We start from the raw sequence: 18,393 nt of genomic DNA on the forward strand, positions 1-18,393 counted from the left end.
CCTGAGTGACCTTGGCTAAGTTGCAGAACCTCTCTGGGCCTCAGTTTCCTTGTTTGTAAATGGGGAAGGGGAGGATTAGATGACTTGTGAAATCCCTTCCAGTTCTGGATCTAAGATCCTATGATATGCACACCCTTACAACCACCCTGAGAAAGAGGCATGGCAAATACATCTGGGGAAACTAAGGCCCAAGTAAGGTCTAGTGCTTGCCTGGGGTCAGACAATGAGCTCACAGAAGAGCCAAGACTGGCACCCTAGTGACCAGCACAGTGGTCTTTCTACCAGAGCTCACTGGTTTTCTGAATGAACCCTGCCTGACATTGTCCATTGTCCCTCTATCTGGGTCCCTCAAAGACTCTGGTCATGAATACTAGTGACTCATCAGACCAGAATGGGGCTATCTTTTGCCTTTCTTTGTATCCCCAGTGCTTAGCACAGTGCCTGGCACACAGCAGTGCTTAATATATGGTTGTTGATGAGTTGACTAAGCACCTGCTAGGAGGTTGGACTTCTCCTCCAGCTCACAAGATGTACCACTTACCTTTACCTTCCTTGGTCTTGGCCTTACGGATGGGCATAGGCTGGATGGGTTGAGGTGGACTGACGGTCAGAGGCGGGGCAATGGTGACCGTCTCCACAGCGGCAGCCACTGCTGCTGCTGCTGCTGCTGCTGAACTCCCCTTGAATGGGTTGTTGGCACTAAACTCCCGCCACTTGGCCCCCAGCACCGTCATCATCTTTGACATGGGGATCTTGGGGTTCTTTTTGGCGATGAGAGGCCTGAACAGGGGAGAGAAGTAGGAAGAAAGTCACACCCAACCCTCCCCCTCAATAGATCCATCAAGCCGCCCACTCCTGCAAGCGCTTTCAACTGGGTGCAAAAGAAATCATTAGTCCCATTCTACAGACTGGAATACCAAGGCATGGAGAAAGGAAATGACTTAAAGGTCATATAGGAAGAATTAGAGATTAGAAAACTCCCATTTTCTGATTCTTCCAGGTCAATTGTCTACTATTGAACCAAGCCAAAGTATTTGCTAAGATGGGATACAGAATCAGATGACTTGAATAGCAGCTAGCACTGGCCCTGGAGTTAAGAAGACCTGAGTCCAGATCCAGTCTCAGATATTGACCAGCCGTGTGACCCTGAGCAAGTCACTTACCCTCCACCTGCCTCAGTTTCCTCAACTGTATAATAGTAACAATCATAGTACCTAACTCCCAGGGTTATTATGACGATTGAGTGAGAAATTTGTAAAATGCTTTTCAAATCTCAAGGCACTACACTAATGCTGTCTATTATTATTAGGCTACCCAACTACAACCCACAGGAAAGACTGGGTCCAGCTGGCACACCTAACCAGCCTATGAGGCCAGCCTTGGTCCCTGTTAGAACAAGGCTGTTACAAGTCACAGGGGGGGCTGGAGGATAGAGAGACACTGAGTCCAGAGACCAGGGCCAGGAGAAGACAAGAGACCAATGGGCTAAACCTGCATGGATCTGGGGCAAGATAGGAATGGGCAAACCCTATAACACCCAAAAGAAGGAGCAGTCCTTGGAGGAGACAATGCTCCTGACTGCCCTACTGTGGTGCCTTCCCCACCAGAACTCAACACAGGCATTGAGTGAGGTCAACAATCACCATCTTTATTCTTGAGGACCATTGACCAACCTAGACATCATCAGCAGGAAGGAACCTTGGAGATTATCTAATTAAAGACTAACTCCTTAGATGATAGAATCATACATTTATAGCCAGAATGGACCATCAAGGTTATCTGGCCCAACTCCCTCATTTTACAGATGAGAAAACTGAGTCCCAAAGAGGTAAGCGACTTCCCCAGAGTCACACGTTAGTAAACATCTGAATACTTCCTGAATCCAAGTCTACTGCTGTATGCATTCCCCCACACTGCCTCTCCTAGGATCATGGACCTCAGATTTGGGAACTAGAAGGTACCTCAGAGGTCATGCAGTCCAAGCCCTCCATTTTTACAGATGAGGAAACTGAGTCCCAGACAATTTTAAACCCAAGAGCAGATAACACAATCGCAGATCAAACAACAGTAGATTAGGGACATAAACCCAAGAACTATCCTCTGAATCTCTTGGTTTTCCATTATACCATGGGACCTGGGGACTCCTCAGACCCCATACCATTTCTATTATACCATGTACTGAGACCCAGAAGGGTTAAGTGATTTGCCCTAGGAACACAGGGAATCAAATTCAACTCCTCTGGCTCCAAACCCAGTACTCTTTCTATAACTTCTTCTCTTCTTGCAGGAATGAAGGATTTTTCCAGCCCCACTGGACATGACTAACTCCATGCCAGCCTACCCCACACTCTTTGATCCAGCCAGACCAACCCTTTACTCTATTCTCCTCCTCTAAGCCTTTGCAGTGGCTGTGTCCCATGCCTAGAATGCCATCGCTCCTTACTTCTGCTTTAAAAAGGGCTTCTCTTCCTTTAAGATGGAGCCTGAGCATCGTTCTTTGCTTGAAGCTTTCCAGATCCTATGAACAGCTAGTGCCCCATCCCTACTCCAATCCAACTACCTTATTATTTAAATGTTTTGCATTTCTTTGTAATTTTGTTGCTGTTGATTAGTCATGTCTGACTATCCATGACTCCATTCGGGGTTTTCTTGGCAAAGATACTAGAGAGGTGATTTGACCAGGGTCACACATCTACTAAGTGTCTGAGGTTTCGTTTGAACTCAGGTCTTCCTGACTCCAGACCTGGGTACTCTATCCAATACACCATCCAGCTACATTTATGCTACATTATTATATGCAGTAGTTTTCTCCTTGATTAGAATTTAACTTCCTTAAGGGTAGGAATGACTTCATTCTTTGTACTGGATCCCCAGCCCCTGGCACAGTGCCACAAGCACATCAGAAATGTTTAAACAATGCTTGCCAACTGACTCTTTGGGGACTGGAACTGTTTTGTGTAGCCTTTGTACCACCTTCCCCCCTCCTCCCACTCCACCCAATTGCCTTACACTTACAATTGCCTTAGGTATTTGTTGTAAATACTGATTAAGAAAACTTAGCCCTCCATAGACTTGCTCACCAAAGGAAACCAAAACTGGACTCTATTTTCCCAGACCTTGCACAGATACTAAAGTTGATCCCAAGGGGCTCATCTTTGCCCAACTGGTCCCTTACCTGAGAAACTGACTGAAGGCCTTGTAGTTGGTCAGAGTGTGATAATCCTCTTCGGAGAACAGGTAATCCACATCGTCCAAGCCCCACTCCTCCATGAGCTGGCCTGAGGACTTGGGCTCCTACAGAGGCCAAAGAGAAGATATGGAGAAAGGGAGACAAGCTACTCTTTTCCCCTTAAGGTTCTTTTTTTGAGGGAGAGGAAGGGAGAAAGGATTATAAGTGTAATTTATTTTAAAAAGAGCTCTCACAAGCTCTGAGAAAACTGATAGCGCTGTCTGATTCTCCCTAGGATGCTCAGTAATGAGACCCTGTGAGGATCATGTCACTGAGAAAGGTCATTTGTGTGCATATAAGCTTCCCAGAAAAAAGGAAATCTCTGCAAAGGCTGAAGGGTAGATCCCTCCAGAAGAGACCCCAGGTCCCAGTGTCTACAGCTACGTAAGTCAATATGGCAGCCTAGAAGGGTCTCTGGCAGTGTTAGCCTTCACAAAGTGCCTTCACCTGAGCTCGACACCCAGATTCCATGGTGGGGGGCAAATGGAGGAGGTGAGAAACAACAGGAGGTTTTGGAGACTGGGGGTGACATAGTGGAAGAAGCATTGCCTCTGAAGTACATCCAATAAGTGCTTGCTTATTATCATGTATCAATTACTAATTAACGTATTATTATAATTACAGTATTATATTATATGACATATAATTATAATATGATAATTATATGATAATATATTATATGTGTTGTGATATATGATATGATATAATTGTGACATATAATTACAATTAATTATGTATTAATTTCTTATTAATATTATTGATTTACTAATATTAATAACAATAATATCAACTTACACTTCAAAACTATTTAACATTTGGAATGCACTTTCTCCCCAATAGCAGTTCAATAGTAAATAATTCCGTCACCCTGGCTTATGTTGGTAAAACAAGCATTAGAATTCCCATTATACAAATGAGGAAACATAGATGAAGTGAGTATCTGAAGTCAGATTTAAGCTCACTTCTTTCCCGATGCCAAATCCATTTGTGAGCTCTCTGAAGGCAAAGACTATCTTTTGCCTTCTTTTGTAGCCCCAGTGCTTAGCATAGTGTCAGGTACATAGAGGGCCCTTGATAAATATGGACTGATTGTTTGATTAATTAACTCCCAGATTCTACACTTCCATTGCTGTTTGAGACTCCCAAGTTAGAGCCTTTTTACAGTATAGAGGATAGAAAGCTGAGCTTGGAGTGAGGAAGACTTGGGTATTCAACTCCTGCCCCTGGCACCAGCTGAGTGAGCACAGGAAAGTCAGGGACATTTAAAGACTGTACACCTCAAACAACTCCCTAGGACTTAAGTGCCTAGTAAGTCATAGTTGTTGATGAGTCATTTCAGGTGTGTCTGACACTTTCTGACCCCATTTGGGGTTTTCTTGGCAAAGATACTGGAGTGATTTGCCATTTCCTTCTCCAGCTCATTTTATGGATGAGGAAACTGAGGCAAACAGGGTGAAGTGATTTGCCCAGGGTCACACAGCTACTAAGTGTCTGAGACCAGTTCCAAACAAAGATGAGTCTTCCTTACTCCAGGCCAGGGAGTCTATCCATTGTACCACGCAATGCTGCTGAGTTGTTTCAGTCACATCTAACTCTTCATGACCCCATTTGGGGATTTCTTGGCAGAGATACTTAGAATGGTTTGCCATTTCCTTCTCCAGCTCATTTTACAGATGAGGAAACTAAGGTAAACAGAGTTAAGTGACTTGCCCAGAGTCACACAGCCAGTATCTGAGGCTTGATTTAAACTCAGGTTTTCCTGACTCCAGGCCGAGCACTCTGGTGGAGGGCAATTCCCATACCAGGAATATCTCATGCTGACAAAATTCTCAGATCTTTTGAGTATCCGGGTATAACCAAGCAGTTCCAAGCAGAAGTCTTCCCTAACTTGAGCCATCACCGTTCTCACAAGGAACTGTCTCCCTGCCTGAAGGCTTGTTATCACCCAAAGTGGTCAGTGCATCAGCATCAATTTCCCTCCACAGTCTCTTAAAGGAATCTCATCATTTGGAATGTTTCTTTGGGATTCTGCCTCCCTCTTCCCCATAGAATCCTCCTGTGTGCATTTTTCCTAACATGGAGATCTACTCAAATAATGGATCAGCAACTAACTGGTTGTGTCATTTGGGAGCAAATGGTTCCTATGTCAGAAGATGGAAGAGAGAAAAAAAAAGCTCTCTATCACAGAAAGGGGAGGGGGCAAGCATTTGTGAAGTGCCTACTATGTGCCAGGTCCTGTGCTAAGCCTTTACAAATATTAAACCTGTCTAAATGCATAGAGCTCAAACCTATCCAATAAAATAATAGAATACACATTAATAGAATGTGGTCTCCTTAAGGGCAAGTTTTATGTTTTTATCCCTAGTACTTAGCATAGCAGATGCACAGAGTAAGCGCTTGTTGATTGATTGATTATAATAGTGGATGAAGAGCCCTTTGAAGGTTTGTAAAGCACTTTATAAGAGCACCTAGGGGGTGCCACACAGCATAGAGTACTGGCCTGGCATCAGCTCATCTTCCTGAGTTCAAATCTGGCCTCAGACACTTAGTAGTTAAGTGACCCTAGGCAAGTCACTTCACCCTGTTTGCCTCAATTTCTTCATCTGTAAAATGAGCTGGAGAAGGTAAATCATTTAAGCATCTTTGCCAAGAAAACCACAAATGGGTTCCCGAAAACACTTTAAACATATGATTCCATTTGATCCTTACAACATCTCCCTTTCCCCTATCCCCATTCACATACCACAGGTATTATATATCACCATTTTACAAGTGAGGAAATTGAAGCCAAGAGAGGCAAAATAATTTGCCCAAAGTCACACAGAAACCGGTTCCTTCTACTCCCAAGACCAATCCTAATTTTAGTTACCTTTAAACCTCCATCTTCATTATCATCATCATCTTCATCCTTCTTTTTCCGCTTGGATTTTTTCTCTTTCTTCTCTTTGAGTTTCTTTTTCTTCTTTTTATTTGGAGAATAGTCACTCCCCTCGCTGTCGGATTTCTCTTCCATTTCCTCTTCATTATCAGACAGCTCATCATTGCTTCCCTGGAAGACAATAAAAAATTATAACAATTAATAATAACAACAGCTTGTATGTATAAAATGTTTTAAGATCTACAAAGCACTCTGCATACATTATCTCACTTGAGCCTCACAGCAGACCTGGGAAGTAAGTGATCAAAATAATATTATCCTGTGTATCATAAGGATAATCACTGTATGACTGTATCCTGATTTTATAGAAAAGAAATGGAGGCAAAGAGAGGTTAAGGTACTCAACAGGGTCACCCAGTGAATAGATATCTGAGGTAGAATTTTAACAGAGGTCTTTCAGACCCACCATACCAAGCTGCCTTTTGGAGAGTGGTACCCAAAAAACCAACCGCAATGCTGAGGCTCCATTACTTTCCCTGTGGGCTTTCCTTCTTTTTCAGTCCCTGGTATTTCCTATTCACCAGCTCAGTCACTTCTCAGACATCAACTGGGCACTGCCAACCAATGATCAAAGAAAACAGTCAAGCTTGGGCACCAGAAAGGTCTAAGCCAGGCCAGCTAGATTCATGCATTCTATTCCTGGGAGTGATTTGGCCAGCAGGAGAAGGTAATACAGGCAGCCCAAAAACGTTTGTCTTTTGAAAGGGACTCCTCTCTGATAGGGAGGCTAACTGCTGGTGATTTGGATCACCTTCTGTGCCCTCTTATCGAGTTCTCATCAGCTTTGGCTGCTGATTGAGTTTTTATATACTTCTGTATTTTAACTAGTGTTCTCAGACTCCACTCATGCCCTGGAGCCATTGCCACAAAGGACAGTGGAAATACACACACACACACACACACACACACACACACACACACACACACGCAGGCTCAGGACATTTGGACACATGTCCTTCCCCACTCCCAGAATCTGGTACCCTCACATCCCGTGCATGATTTCCCCCCACCAAGCATTCATCCCCATTCAGTCTGTTTCTAAGGCAGGAGCCACCCCATTCCTGCTCCTGCCTGTCGCCGCTGACACTCCCTTCTCCTTAGGAGACGAGGTAATTTAGGTAGCTCTCAAGCTTGGCTTCCTGGATTTAGTTTCCTGTCTGTACAGGCGGAAAATGGCACATTTATATGTAGATAAGGGTGCTTAAAACCACAGTATCCCCACTGGGGAAAAAAACAAACAAAACAACACTGTCCCTTGGAAGGAGATGTTTACTCTTTGCTTTTTATCGATGATGTAAAGCAGATGATGGGAAAGATTTCATTCCCCACCCCCAACCTGATTAGGTTTGGGTGGGAAGGCTAGTGACCCTCTGATTTAGTAATGCTAATATGATTGTCATTAATATACAAGGTGAAGGGAGAGAGGAGAAGGGAAGAGGGGGGAGAGGGAGGGGAGGGAGGGAGGAAGGGAAGGAGAGAGTGGAAAGGAGACAGAGAGAGATTTAACCAACTCTATAGAGAGCTAAGAGGGATGGACAAAGAAAATAATGGAGAAGATGGAGAAACAGAGAGAGAAAAAGAAAAAACACAGATTCAGATCAACCAATATTTATTAGATGAGTCAAGAGAGAGAAGGAGAAAGACAAGCTATCAACCAATAAACATTTTTCAGGTGCCTAACATGTGCCAGGTCATTGTGCTAAGCACTGAGGATACAAAAAAAGACAAAAAAAAAAAAGAGTCCCTGCTCTCAAGGAGTTCACCAATGGGAGAGACAACATACGGACAACTATGTACAAAAGTAAGACATGTGCCATATACATTGAGAATAATCTCCAGAGGGAAAACCCTAGAAGTAAGGGGGAATGGGAAAGGTTTCCTATGGAAAGTGGGATCTTGGCTAGGGCTTGGATGAAGCCAGGAAAGTCAGGAAGCAGAGATGAGGAGGAAGAGTATTCTGGGCATGGGGGGCAGCTGGGGAAAAGGCCCAGGGTCCAGAGGTGAAGGGTCTTGTCCAAGGAACAGGAAGGAGGTCAGTGTTCAGATCTCTGAATGCACAGAGTTGTAAGGTGTAGGAAGACTGGAAAGATGGGGGAGGGAGCAGGTTATGAAGAGCTAGAATGCTAAACAGAGGATTTTATGTTTGATGCTGAAGGTGATGGGGAGCCACCACAGTTTATTGAATGGGGTGGGACATGATGAGATCTTCCCTTTAAGGAGCTCAATATGATTAGGTGAGGGAAAGGTGGGCTAGAGTAGGTACCTGTGACAGGAAGTCCAACCAGTCTATTTTGACAGGCCAGGCATGAGGCGATAAAGGCGATGTCAAATGAGAGACAGATAGAAATAGGGAGAGACACAATTCTACAAACGCGTATTAGATGGATATCAATATTTAATCTATTTATTGGGGCAACTAGGTGGTGCAACGGATAGAGTGCTGGGTCTGGAGTCAGGGGGGCCTGAGTTCAAAGCCTCAGACACTTAGTAGTTGGGCGACCCTGAGAAAGTCCCTTAACCCTGTTTGCCTCAGTTTCCTCATCTCTAAAATGAGCTGGAGAAGGAAAAAGCAAACCATTCCAGTTTTCTTTGCCAGGAAAACCTCAGATAGGGTCACAAAGAGTTCCACACAGCTGAAACAACTGAGCAGCAACAATCTATTTATTAGGTAACATGACATGGGGTGCACTGTGACATACAAGATGATGTTCAGTACTTGACCAGTCATTCCCAGCTGGAGTCAGAAAGATCTAAGTTCAAATTCTGCCTCTGATATTTCTAAGCTATATGACCTTAGTGGTAAGTCACCTAACCTACCTCACTTTCCTCTTCTATAAAACAGAGACTTCACAAAGTGGTAGTCAGACTTGAAAGAAATACATGGTGTTTTTTTTAATGTTATTTTTAATGTGTTTTTTTTAAGGTTGACAGAGAGCAAAGAGAAAAACAGGGAGGCAGGGAAAGGAGGAAACAAGGAGAAATGAGACAGAAAATGAGGAGAAAGAAAGAAGATATACAAGGTTAGAAGCTGCTAGGATGGTCCATGAGATAGGATGGCAGCAGAAATCTCATATTTTAGAAACTTCATACCTTAGAAGAGGCAGGTAGCTGGTACTACACATGTTCTCTTCTCCGTCTCTGTCTTTCTGTTTCTGTCTCTCTCCGGCTCTCTCTGTCTCTGTGTCTCTGTTTTTCTGTCTGTCTTTCTGTCTGTCTGTCTGTCTGTCTGTCTCTCTCTCTCTCTCTCACACAGACACACACACACACACAGACACACACAGACACACACACACACACACACACACACACACACACACACACACACACACACACACACACACACACACACACACACATACTCCTGTCTTCTCCCAGGTAGATAACTGAGAAGGAAGAGTTCACAACAGCTAGTACATTTCCATTAATCACCTTAGGGAGAGGCAGGGTGCCCTGGACAGAAAGAGGAGCCTTGACTCCCTAACCACACACACACACACACACACACACACACACACACACACACACACACCATATTCCCTCCTCACCCCTAACCTCCCAAGGTGCCTCTATAGGCTCTCCTGGGGAGTCTCCACTCCCTTCCCTCCCCATCATGATTCTTGGACCTCATGCTGCATGCTCCCCAGTGAGAACCCTGCCTAGACTGACTGATTAAAACCTTTTATTCCCACTAAAGCCAGATCCAGCCAGCACGTGGCTGGCCCGAGGCCGGTCATTGGGTTTCACCCCATTCTCCTCTTTCCCGTAACCAGGGTGCTTCCTGGACTGCTGACTCAGCCTGCCTGGCAATCTGGGAGGCTGATCTGGCCTTTAGCTACCAACAGGCCCCACAGAGACAAGCCAGCTGCTCTAGGGAATCCTGTGTACCTGGGGAGTTGGGATGAAAACCAGAAATGGGGATGTAATGTTCCCAGAGACTGAGAATGATTCTAAGGTCACAAGATCATTGATGTAGAATCAAAAAGAGCCTCAGGGACCATCTGGTCCAACCCCTTCATTTTACAGATCAGGAAACTGAGGCCCTTGCCCAAGATTCCATAGAGACAGAGCCAGCTAGGATTTCATCCTAGGTCCCCTGTCTCAATTCCAGTGTTCTTTCCACAGCATCAAGCTGTTTTCTTTCCTTAGCACGGGAGTTCTTAATCTTCTTGGTATCATGGCCCCCCTTTGGCAGTCTGATGAAGTCTATGGATACTTTCTCAGAATCATGTTCTTAAGTCATAAAAGAAAATATATCAGAATACAAAAGGAAGCCACTTATATATTCAAACACAGGTATAAAAAATTTTTTTAACCAGCTTCACAGACCCAAGTTAAGATCCCTGACTTAGAATCACTTCCAAAGAACCCACTTTCTCATTTTTCCAGCTGAGATGATGCTCAAACCAACCCACTTCCTCATTTGGCCTCTCATTTAAACATCCAGTATAATGTTCATTGTGGGGATGGGAGCCTAGTCTAGACTCAGGTGGACCCAAGAGTTCTCGCCCTCAGGTTTTCCTACAGCACACTGTCTGGACTTCTTTGCCCACATGCCATCTAATATATTTCATATAGTGAAATATATCTAATTTAATATATATCCATACCTAATATATCTAATATATTTCATAATATAGTTCAACTGATATAGTTTAATAAGAAACTTCCAGGTTCTGTGAGGTCAGTGAAGAACAGGAAAACCCTTTCATGGGATGTCCCATGCCTTTCCAGGATTCATTCCTCACTCTCTGGTGCTTTGAACATCTTCATCCAACAGACTCACTCACACTTGGATGTCCCACACCCACTGGAAGTCCCTTCTGCCCCTGGGATCTCTCCATCCCATTGACTGGTTCTTCTCAGACCCTCCATTTTAAGGAGGCAGCCCAGATCAACCATTCTACTCTGCACCTGCTGTGGTGTCTGGTGTCAACTCCATGGAACACTCCACTCTTTCCTGCCTCCTTTTGTGTACTGTCCCTCTCCCTCCACTCCATTAGACTGTAAGCTCCTGGAAGGCAGGTATTGCTTCTTTTTATTAATAGCATCGCCAGAGTTTAGCACAGTGCCTAGCATATGGTTGGAACTTTTAAAAATTTTTAATCGACTAGATTGGATTTCTTCACTCCTCTCCAGGCTGACCTCCTGACTCTCCAATGCCCCAGAAACCTCTTCACTTTGGAAGCTCACTCTACCCTTGAATTTTCTCTACCATTCTCCTGGCCTGGGTACTTTCATGCCCCACCCCACCCCAGTTTCCTTTTGTGTATTCTTTCTGCTTATATTTATATCCTCAGTATTTAGCATTGGTTCCTGGCATGCAGTAAATGCTTAATTGCTTGTTGATTTGACTTGACTAGAGGAGGAATCAATTAATCAATAAGTAATCATTTGTTAAGTGCCTACTATGTGCCAGGCATTGTGCTAAGAGCTTGGAACACAAAAAGAGACAAAAAAGATGGACCTTGTTAAAGAGTTCACAACCTAACGGGGTAGACAATATGCTGACTTACATACAAAGCAAGCTATAAACAGGATAATAGGAAATAATTAAAAGAGAGGGGGAAGGCACTAGAATTAAGAGGGGTTGGGGAAGGCTTTCTACATCAGGTGGGATTTGAATTGGGACTCAAAGGAAGCCACGGAAGTCAATACTCAGAGTAGGGGAGGAAGAGCATTCCAGGCAGGGAGGACAGAGAAAATGCCCAGAACCAAGAGATGGAGAGCAAAGAACCCAAGTCACTGGATCAAAGAGTATGTTTTGGGGAGTGATATCAAAGAAGACTGGAAGGTAGGAGAAGACTAAGTTATAAAGGGCTTTGAATGCCAAACAAAGCTCTTGCGAGTCACTGAAGTTTATTGAGTAGGGGAGAGGAGGGCTGACATGAACAGACTTGCATTTTAGGAAAAGGATGGAAGAAATGATAACTGAGATGGAATTTGAAGGAAGGAAGGGACACTCCATCGGACCAAGATAGGGGCAAGAGTCCATTCCAGGCATGAAGAACATGTCATAAATGCAAAGACAAAGAGATGGGAGAGAGCCAGGGGAGAACAAGGTATAGAGAGCCATCTAGCCTGGCTGCAGCAGAGAGTGGTACGTGACAGAGACTGGCATGGGATAACGCTGGAGAAAGAGACTGAAGTCCAATTCCCAAGGGCCTTGAATTCCCAAAACGCTTCTTTCAGTAAGCAATGCAGAGTCACTGAAAATTTCTGAGTGGAGTAGTGGGGTAGAGTAGACTTTTGAGAGTACATGAGCATAGCAGTGTATTAGGAAGAAAGAAGCTACCAAGATGTTGAGAGAAATCAAAACCAGGAGTTATTGAATGCTTTTTGAAAAAACTGGGTATGTTTAGCTTGGAAACAAGAAGACCATGGATGGCACCTTGTATGTAATAATCACCTAATAAATGCTGTTTGGATTGGATTGGACATGAGAGCTACATTCAAGGCTGGTTGACTTCAGGAAGCAAAACTAAGACAAACAGGCAGAAATCAGAGAGACATTTTTAGGTCAACATAATAATAACTAACATTCTGATGCTACTGGAAAGCTTGCATCATTTTTATGAGGCATTCCCGGCATTATTAGTAGTGGAGCATAGGAGAGGGTAAGCAGAGTTCAGAAAACCTGAGTTCAAAGTCCCATCTCTGACATATATTGACTGTGTGACCCTGAAAAAAGTCACTTATTTTCTTAGCGCACCAATAAATTCTTTTATATTCTAAGCTGAAGAAGTAGGGCTCAATTCTGTACTGAGTCACAGTTCTCTATGCCATAGTTACAAATAAAAAACTATACCCATTTTACAGAGAAGGAAACTGAGGTTTAGAGACATTTAGTGTATTGACCATGGTCATGCAGATAGTAAAAGTAGGATTTGAATTCACGTCTTCCTGACTCCAGATCTAGCACTCTACTATGTCATAAGGAAAATTCTTAATTAGAACTGACACACAAGATAAGCAACATTCTAGCAGAGGTCAGATGACTCCTTTCCAGGGAGACTATAAATTGCTGTATGGGATAGGAAGTTGGATAGATGGTTTCAAGTTCTCTCAAAATTCTGAGATTCCATGTATCTAAAATTCTATGGGTCAAACCTCCACAAGGTATGGGATAGGGAGTAGAGACAGTCTTTGGTCTTCAGTACCATGGCCAGTGCCCTTGAGTCAAGGTAAAGAAAAAGAAAGATGGGAGCACAGGTTTTTTTTGCTTTCCCACCAGGGGCACTTAAAAGATGATGGGGAGAAAGCATACTTCTGGTATGTATGTGGAGGCTTCCTCAGAAAAGAGATTTCTAAGAGAGAATCAATCTGAGTTTAAAGTAATTCACAAATGGGTAATACCTATAGAAATTACAAAATAATATATTATTGTACTGAGAAATGATAGGGACAATTCTTGAGTACTGCAGCAGAAAGAGGGTTGGATTTGAGTGATAAGACATGGATTTAAATCTCCTCTGTGCCATTTGCTAATCTGGGTAAATATGGGCAAGACTCTTAATGTTTTGGGCCCTTAATTTTATCTATAAAATGAAGGAGGTTGAACAAAATGATCTCAAAGGTCCTTTTAAGTTTTAAATTGATGATCAGAGGATGAAAAGTCTGGCTTGCCACCCTCTCCTTCTGATTCCTTTTCCTGCCCACACATTCCAGTATGAGTTAAGGCTGACCCCAAGGAATGCTCTCCAAAGGCATATTCCAAGGACACACCTTTTTTTAACCCTGTGTTCTGTGTTCTAAGGTTGCCTCCATTTCTGATATTTTATGTTTTAAATATATCCTAAATATGTCCCTTCTGAATCTCATATTCTGCATTCTAAGGGTCTTTCTAGCTATGAAATCCCATGTTCTAAAATACCTTCCAGCTCTGACATTTTGTGTTCTAAGGGCCGTTCCAATTCTAACTTTCTATGTTTGAGTCCCGCCCAGATGAAATTCTGTGTTCTAAGGTCTCCGCTCTAATAATTTATGTTCTAAGGGCCCTCTCAGCTCTGACATTATCTGTTCTAAGGCTCCTCCTATCTCTGATTTTCTGTGTCCTAAGGACTCTCCCAGCTCTGACATTCTCTGTTCTAAAATCTAGCTCAGTTCTGTGACATTTCCCTCCCCTACCACCACAACACCAGTCCTTAACCCAAAAGGGGTTTAAATGACCCAAACATATGCTGATAAAAGACAGAGAAAGATCATAGCAAATCAGCTCCATCTTACACCCACTCAGAAAACAAGTAACTGAGACATGAATCATTAAGTGGTAAGAGACTCATATCTAATCACCTCCTTGCCACTAACATTGTGTATCTCTGGGTCTCAGTTTTCCCATCTGTAAAAAGGGAGTGATAATAGAATCATAGCTCTAGAGCTGGAAGGTACATCAGGGAGCATTCAGATCAAAGATCTCATTCTATAGATGAGGAAACTGAAGCCTAGAAAAAGAAAGTTATTCACTCAAAGCCATGAAAGTACAGCAAAAAGCCGAGCCAAGATTTGAAGCTCGTTCTACTGACTCCACATTCAGGGCTCTTTCTACAAATGCTTATCTGATGGAAGTGAAATGGTGAGAAGAGCCAGGATCTCAGAGTCAGAAGTGGGCTTAAGTACTGGTTCTTTGACACTTACTACTGGGAGAGTCTCAATTCCTCTGAGCATCAGTTTGCTCATCTGTAAAATGGGAACAATATATTATACTCACCTCCCTCCCAGAGTACTTGAAAAATAGGTTTTTTAAGTCTTAAAGCCCAATATAAATGTGAGTCACTATTTGTTATCATTATCATTATCTCAACTCCACTGTTTACTAGCTTTTGTGACCTTGGCCAAGGGCCTCGGTTTTCTACATGACCTACATAACCTCTTAGGTCCCTTGAAGCTCTAAATATATGATCTCCACTACCTATGGAACCTTAGGCAAATCACTTAATCTTTCTTTAACTCAGTTTACTCACTTGTATAATGAGGGAGACTGGACTAAGCTCTAAATCAATGACCCTATGCTCATATGGTCTAGCATAATGCAGCGGATACACCATAGGACATGGGATCAGCAAGACCCAGACTCAAATCCCACCTCTGAAATGCCCTAACTGTATGACCTTGGGCAAATCCCCTCACCCCTTTGAAACCCACTTTACAGATGAAGGAAGGGTTGAAAGGAGTGAGATAAGGGATGGGCTGCAAGAGGTCTGGAGATTCTCATTTACATAAAATAACCAGCAAAAAAAATGGGCATAATACCACCTAGAGTGCTGATTTGTTGTGTGCCTAAAGTGCTTTGTAAATAACTTCTCAATGAACGTCTGATAATGGTCTTTTCCAACTCTCAAAGCCTAAGAAGTCCCACTTTCCCTCCCACCCAAGGCTGTTTCCAGCCTCAGAAGAGAGAGCCCATGTGAAGTGTGTTTGAGGGGGAAAAATCAAAGATGAAGTTCTTATTCAAGTGACCACACTGAGCAGACAGGAGGAACACTGAGAGAGCCAGTGTGGACATCTGGATGGTTAAGGCAGGCAGTCCTTGGCACCACATCCAAGGGGCAAGAGAGGCTATAAGAATGGCCTTACACGCTGGCTAAGAGGAAGAGCGAGTTTCCAGAAAACAGAGAGAGGCTGGCAGGAGGAGCATTGTGTGGTAATGTTGGGGAGGGGGAGGGAGATGGCAGGAGGCCAGGAGCAGAGAGAAATGAGAAAAGGGCATGCGGGAGCTCAGAGAGGAGGGGATTAGGGAAAGCCCTCCTAGGAAAAGAGAAAGAAACAAAGAAAGCAAATGGAGAAAGAGAGGGATTGCTGCCCGCCTGGGGCTTGGGGCTCCCTATATGGGTGAATATGGCGACCATCTCACACCTAGATTCCCACCTCCTAATGGACATGACATTCCCTCATGACCTCTAGGAACAGGAATGGGAGCAGGTACCAGAGAGCCCGAGAGGATGGACATTCTTAAGAATTTCTTTCTTCTAGAAAATATTTGACTTGTTAGCATAATTTTGCACCCAGGCAGCTGTTGTTTGAGCAATTTTTTCAGACCTCCAGCCCCAACTTTTGTCAAAATATTTCCTTGCAAAGAGAGGGGGTGAATCATACTAAGAATGGGGGCATAAGAAAAGGCATTACAATGAAATGGAAAGAGCACTGGGAGTGATCTGGGTTTGAATTCCAACACTAATACTTCCTCATCTGTAAAATGGGGATAATAATGCCACTTGTAGTAGCTCTTTTCACAGTCAGGTCATAGGGATCCAGTGAGGTAATCTCACCACACTTTCCCTGCTCCTTCAACACACAAACCCTTAGAATAATCTCCTTGAGGGCAGGAAATTATCTTTAACACTATATTATATTCCCTAACACAGTACCTGGCATTTAGTATCTATTTAATAAATGCATTGAATTGAGCTAATGTTTTTAAAGCATGACTTGCATTTCAAAACACTAGAAGAAAGTCAGTCATTCTTATTGTCTACAAGACTGTCTCCCAGACACTTGGACAGCCCCAACCCCAGGAGAAGACTAATCGGAGGAAATGGACAAGATTCCAATAGAATAAGAAGGTCTAGATGGGGTATAAAATCAGCACCTCTAGTGAAAGGACCCACATTGGTGGGTCTGCTGAGTTGGTTGCTGTTCAACCCCATTTGAGGTTTTCTTGGCAAAAACACTGAAGTGGTCTGCCATTTCCTTCTCCAACTCATTTTATAGATGAGGAAACTGAGGCAAACAAGTTTAAGTGACTTGCCCAGGGTCACACAGTTGGCAAGTGTCTGAGGCTGCATTTGAGCTCATGAAGAGGAGTCTTCCTGATTTCAAGCACAGTGCTCTATCCACTACACCACCTAGCTGCCCCAGGGGCATCACCAAAACTAAGGTCCTAAAACCTGAACGCTAAAATGTGAAATCAGACAAGAAACAGGAGGCAAGGAAATGTCCTAAGCCTCCACCACCACCACCACCATTGCAAAATAAAATTTCACCAAGATTTTAAATTGGGGGGAAGGAAGACACAGAAAGAACGGTAAAAATGCTCTTTTCAGGTATCTGATGATTAATTTCCCAATGAAACATTTAGCCAGCCAGACCCACAAGACCAGAATCTGAAGGAAATTAAGCCAAACTTCTGGAATGTAAGAATCTGTAAACAAAAACAAAAACACTAGGGACTATGTATGACCTTGGTCCTGTAACCTTCAAACTAATGCTCTAGTCATGAGACCTACCATTCACAGCCTGGCAGCTGGCAAGGGTGGGGCATATTCCCTAGTCTGATAGAAGAAACATGGCAGGTTGAGCTCCAAAAATGAATCTATCTGCCAGGCTATCTTAAAGGGAGCTCCAATACATTCCTTCGCTGGGTATTCTGTCTGGCTTTTCTGCCCCCCCCCCCCCATTCCCACTCCCAGTTTTCAATCAAGGCCACATTATAATGGCAGCTGAGGTATACAAGGATACAAGTGAGGTGGGCTTATATAGCACTTTCTCCTTCCCTCGTCTCTGATGCTATTTCCCACAACTGGGGCATTATCAGTCCATCCAATGCCTCACACTGATGGATTTTCATCTCCTCCTCCCCCACTCACCCAACCCCCCAAAAAAACATTTAAATCAAAAGGAAGAACTCAGCGGGTTGGTCATTACCAATTTGGGGTCCTTCAAGATTGGAAAAGGGGGTGGTGGAAGAAATATGGGCCTTTTCCATTTGCTGGTGTTATAAACAGTTATAATTTAGCACTGAATAATTGGTTGCCATGGTAACTGCTGCAGTATAGGTTGAAATCATTTCTCCTTCCTGCTCCTGCTCGGTCTGACAAGGACCTTCATCTACATACGCTCAGGTTCAGTCTGGAGCCTGGTTATTTTATGTAAATGAGAATCTCCAGACTTCTTGCAGCCCAGCTTGGCCTATTCCTTACCTCACTTCTTCCAACCCCTCATCTAGCCCTCCCCTCACCTCCCAAGGACCCATAGGGCCCTCTTCTCAGGGATCATAGGAAGGAACCCATTTGGGCAGAGCTGAGACCTCACATTTATCTGGAAATGTCTAGTGGCAGACGGGGGACCATGGAGATTAAAGGAGGGGAGGGGGAGAGACAGAAGGAAGGAGGGAGAAGGTCTCTTCCATTCTCTTTTAAAAATCTAGTTCCTACAGAAAAAGACAAGACTGGGCCTCACAAGTTTTCACTCAAGCTTCTAACCAAACAGCAAATACAAACGCAGAATAGGGCTT

General features: G+C 43.6%; 1 protein-coding gene across 9 annotated transcripts in view; it reads right to left on the minus strand.

The window, feature by feature from the left end:
* Window positions 1–18,393, minus strand: part of CHD5 (chromodomain helicase DNA binding protein 5) — a 146,577-nt gene that overhangs the window by 76,984 nt on the left and 51,200 nt on the right. For all 9 annotated transcript variants that reach the window (XM_072608706.1, XM_072608709.1, XM_072608708.1 and 6 more), the window contains exons 3-5: window positions 6,099–6,278; window positions 3,176–3,294; window positions 542–780 (exon numbers count right to left, since the gene is read on the minus strand). In XM_072608706.1, coding sequence (XP_072464807.1) covers window positions 542–780; window positions 3,176–3,294; window positions 6,099–6,278 — 538 coding nt within the window. The remainder of the gene's footprint in view (window positions 1–541; window positions 781–3,175; window positions 3,295–6,098; window positions 6,279–18,393) is intronic.

The sequence above is a fragment of the Notamacropus eugenii genome, chromosome 5 (assembly GCF_028372415.1).
Source record: "Notamacropus eugenii isolate mMacEug1 chromosome 5, mMacEug1.pri_v2, whole genome shotgun sequence".
Taxonomy (NCBI): domain Eukaryota; kingdom Metazoa; phylum Chordata; class Mammalia; order Diprotodontia; family Macropodidae; genus Notamacropus; species Notamacropus eugenii.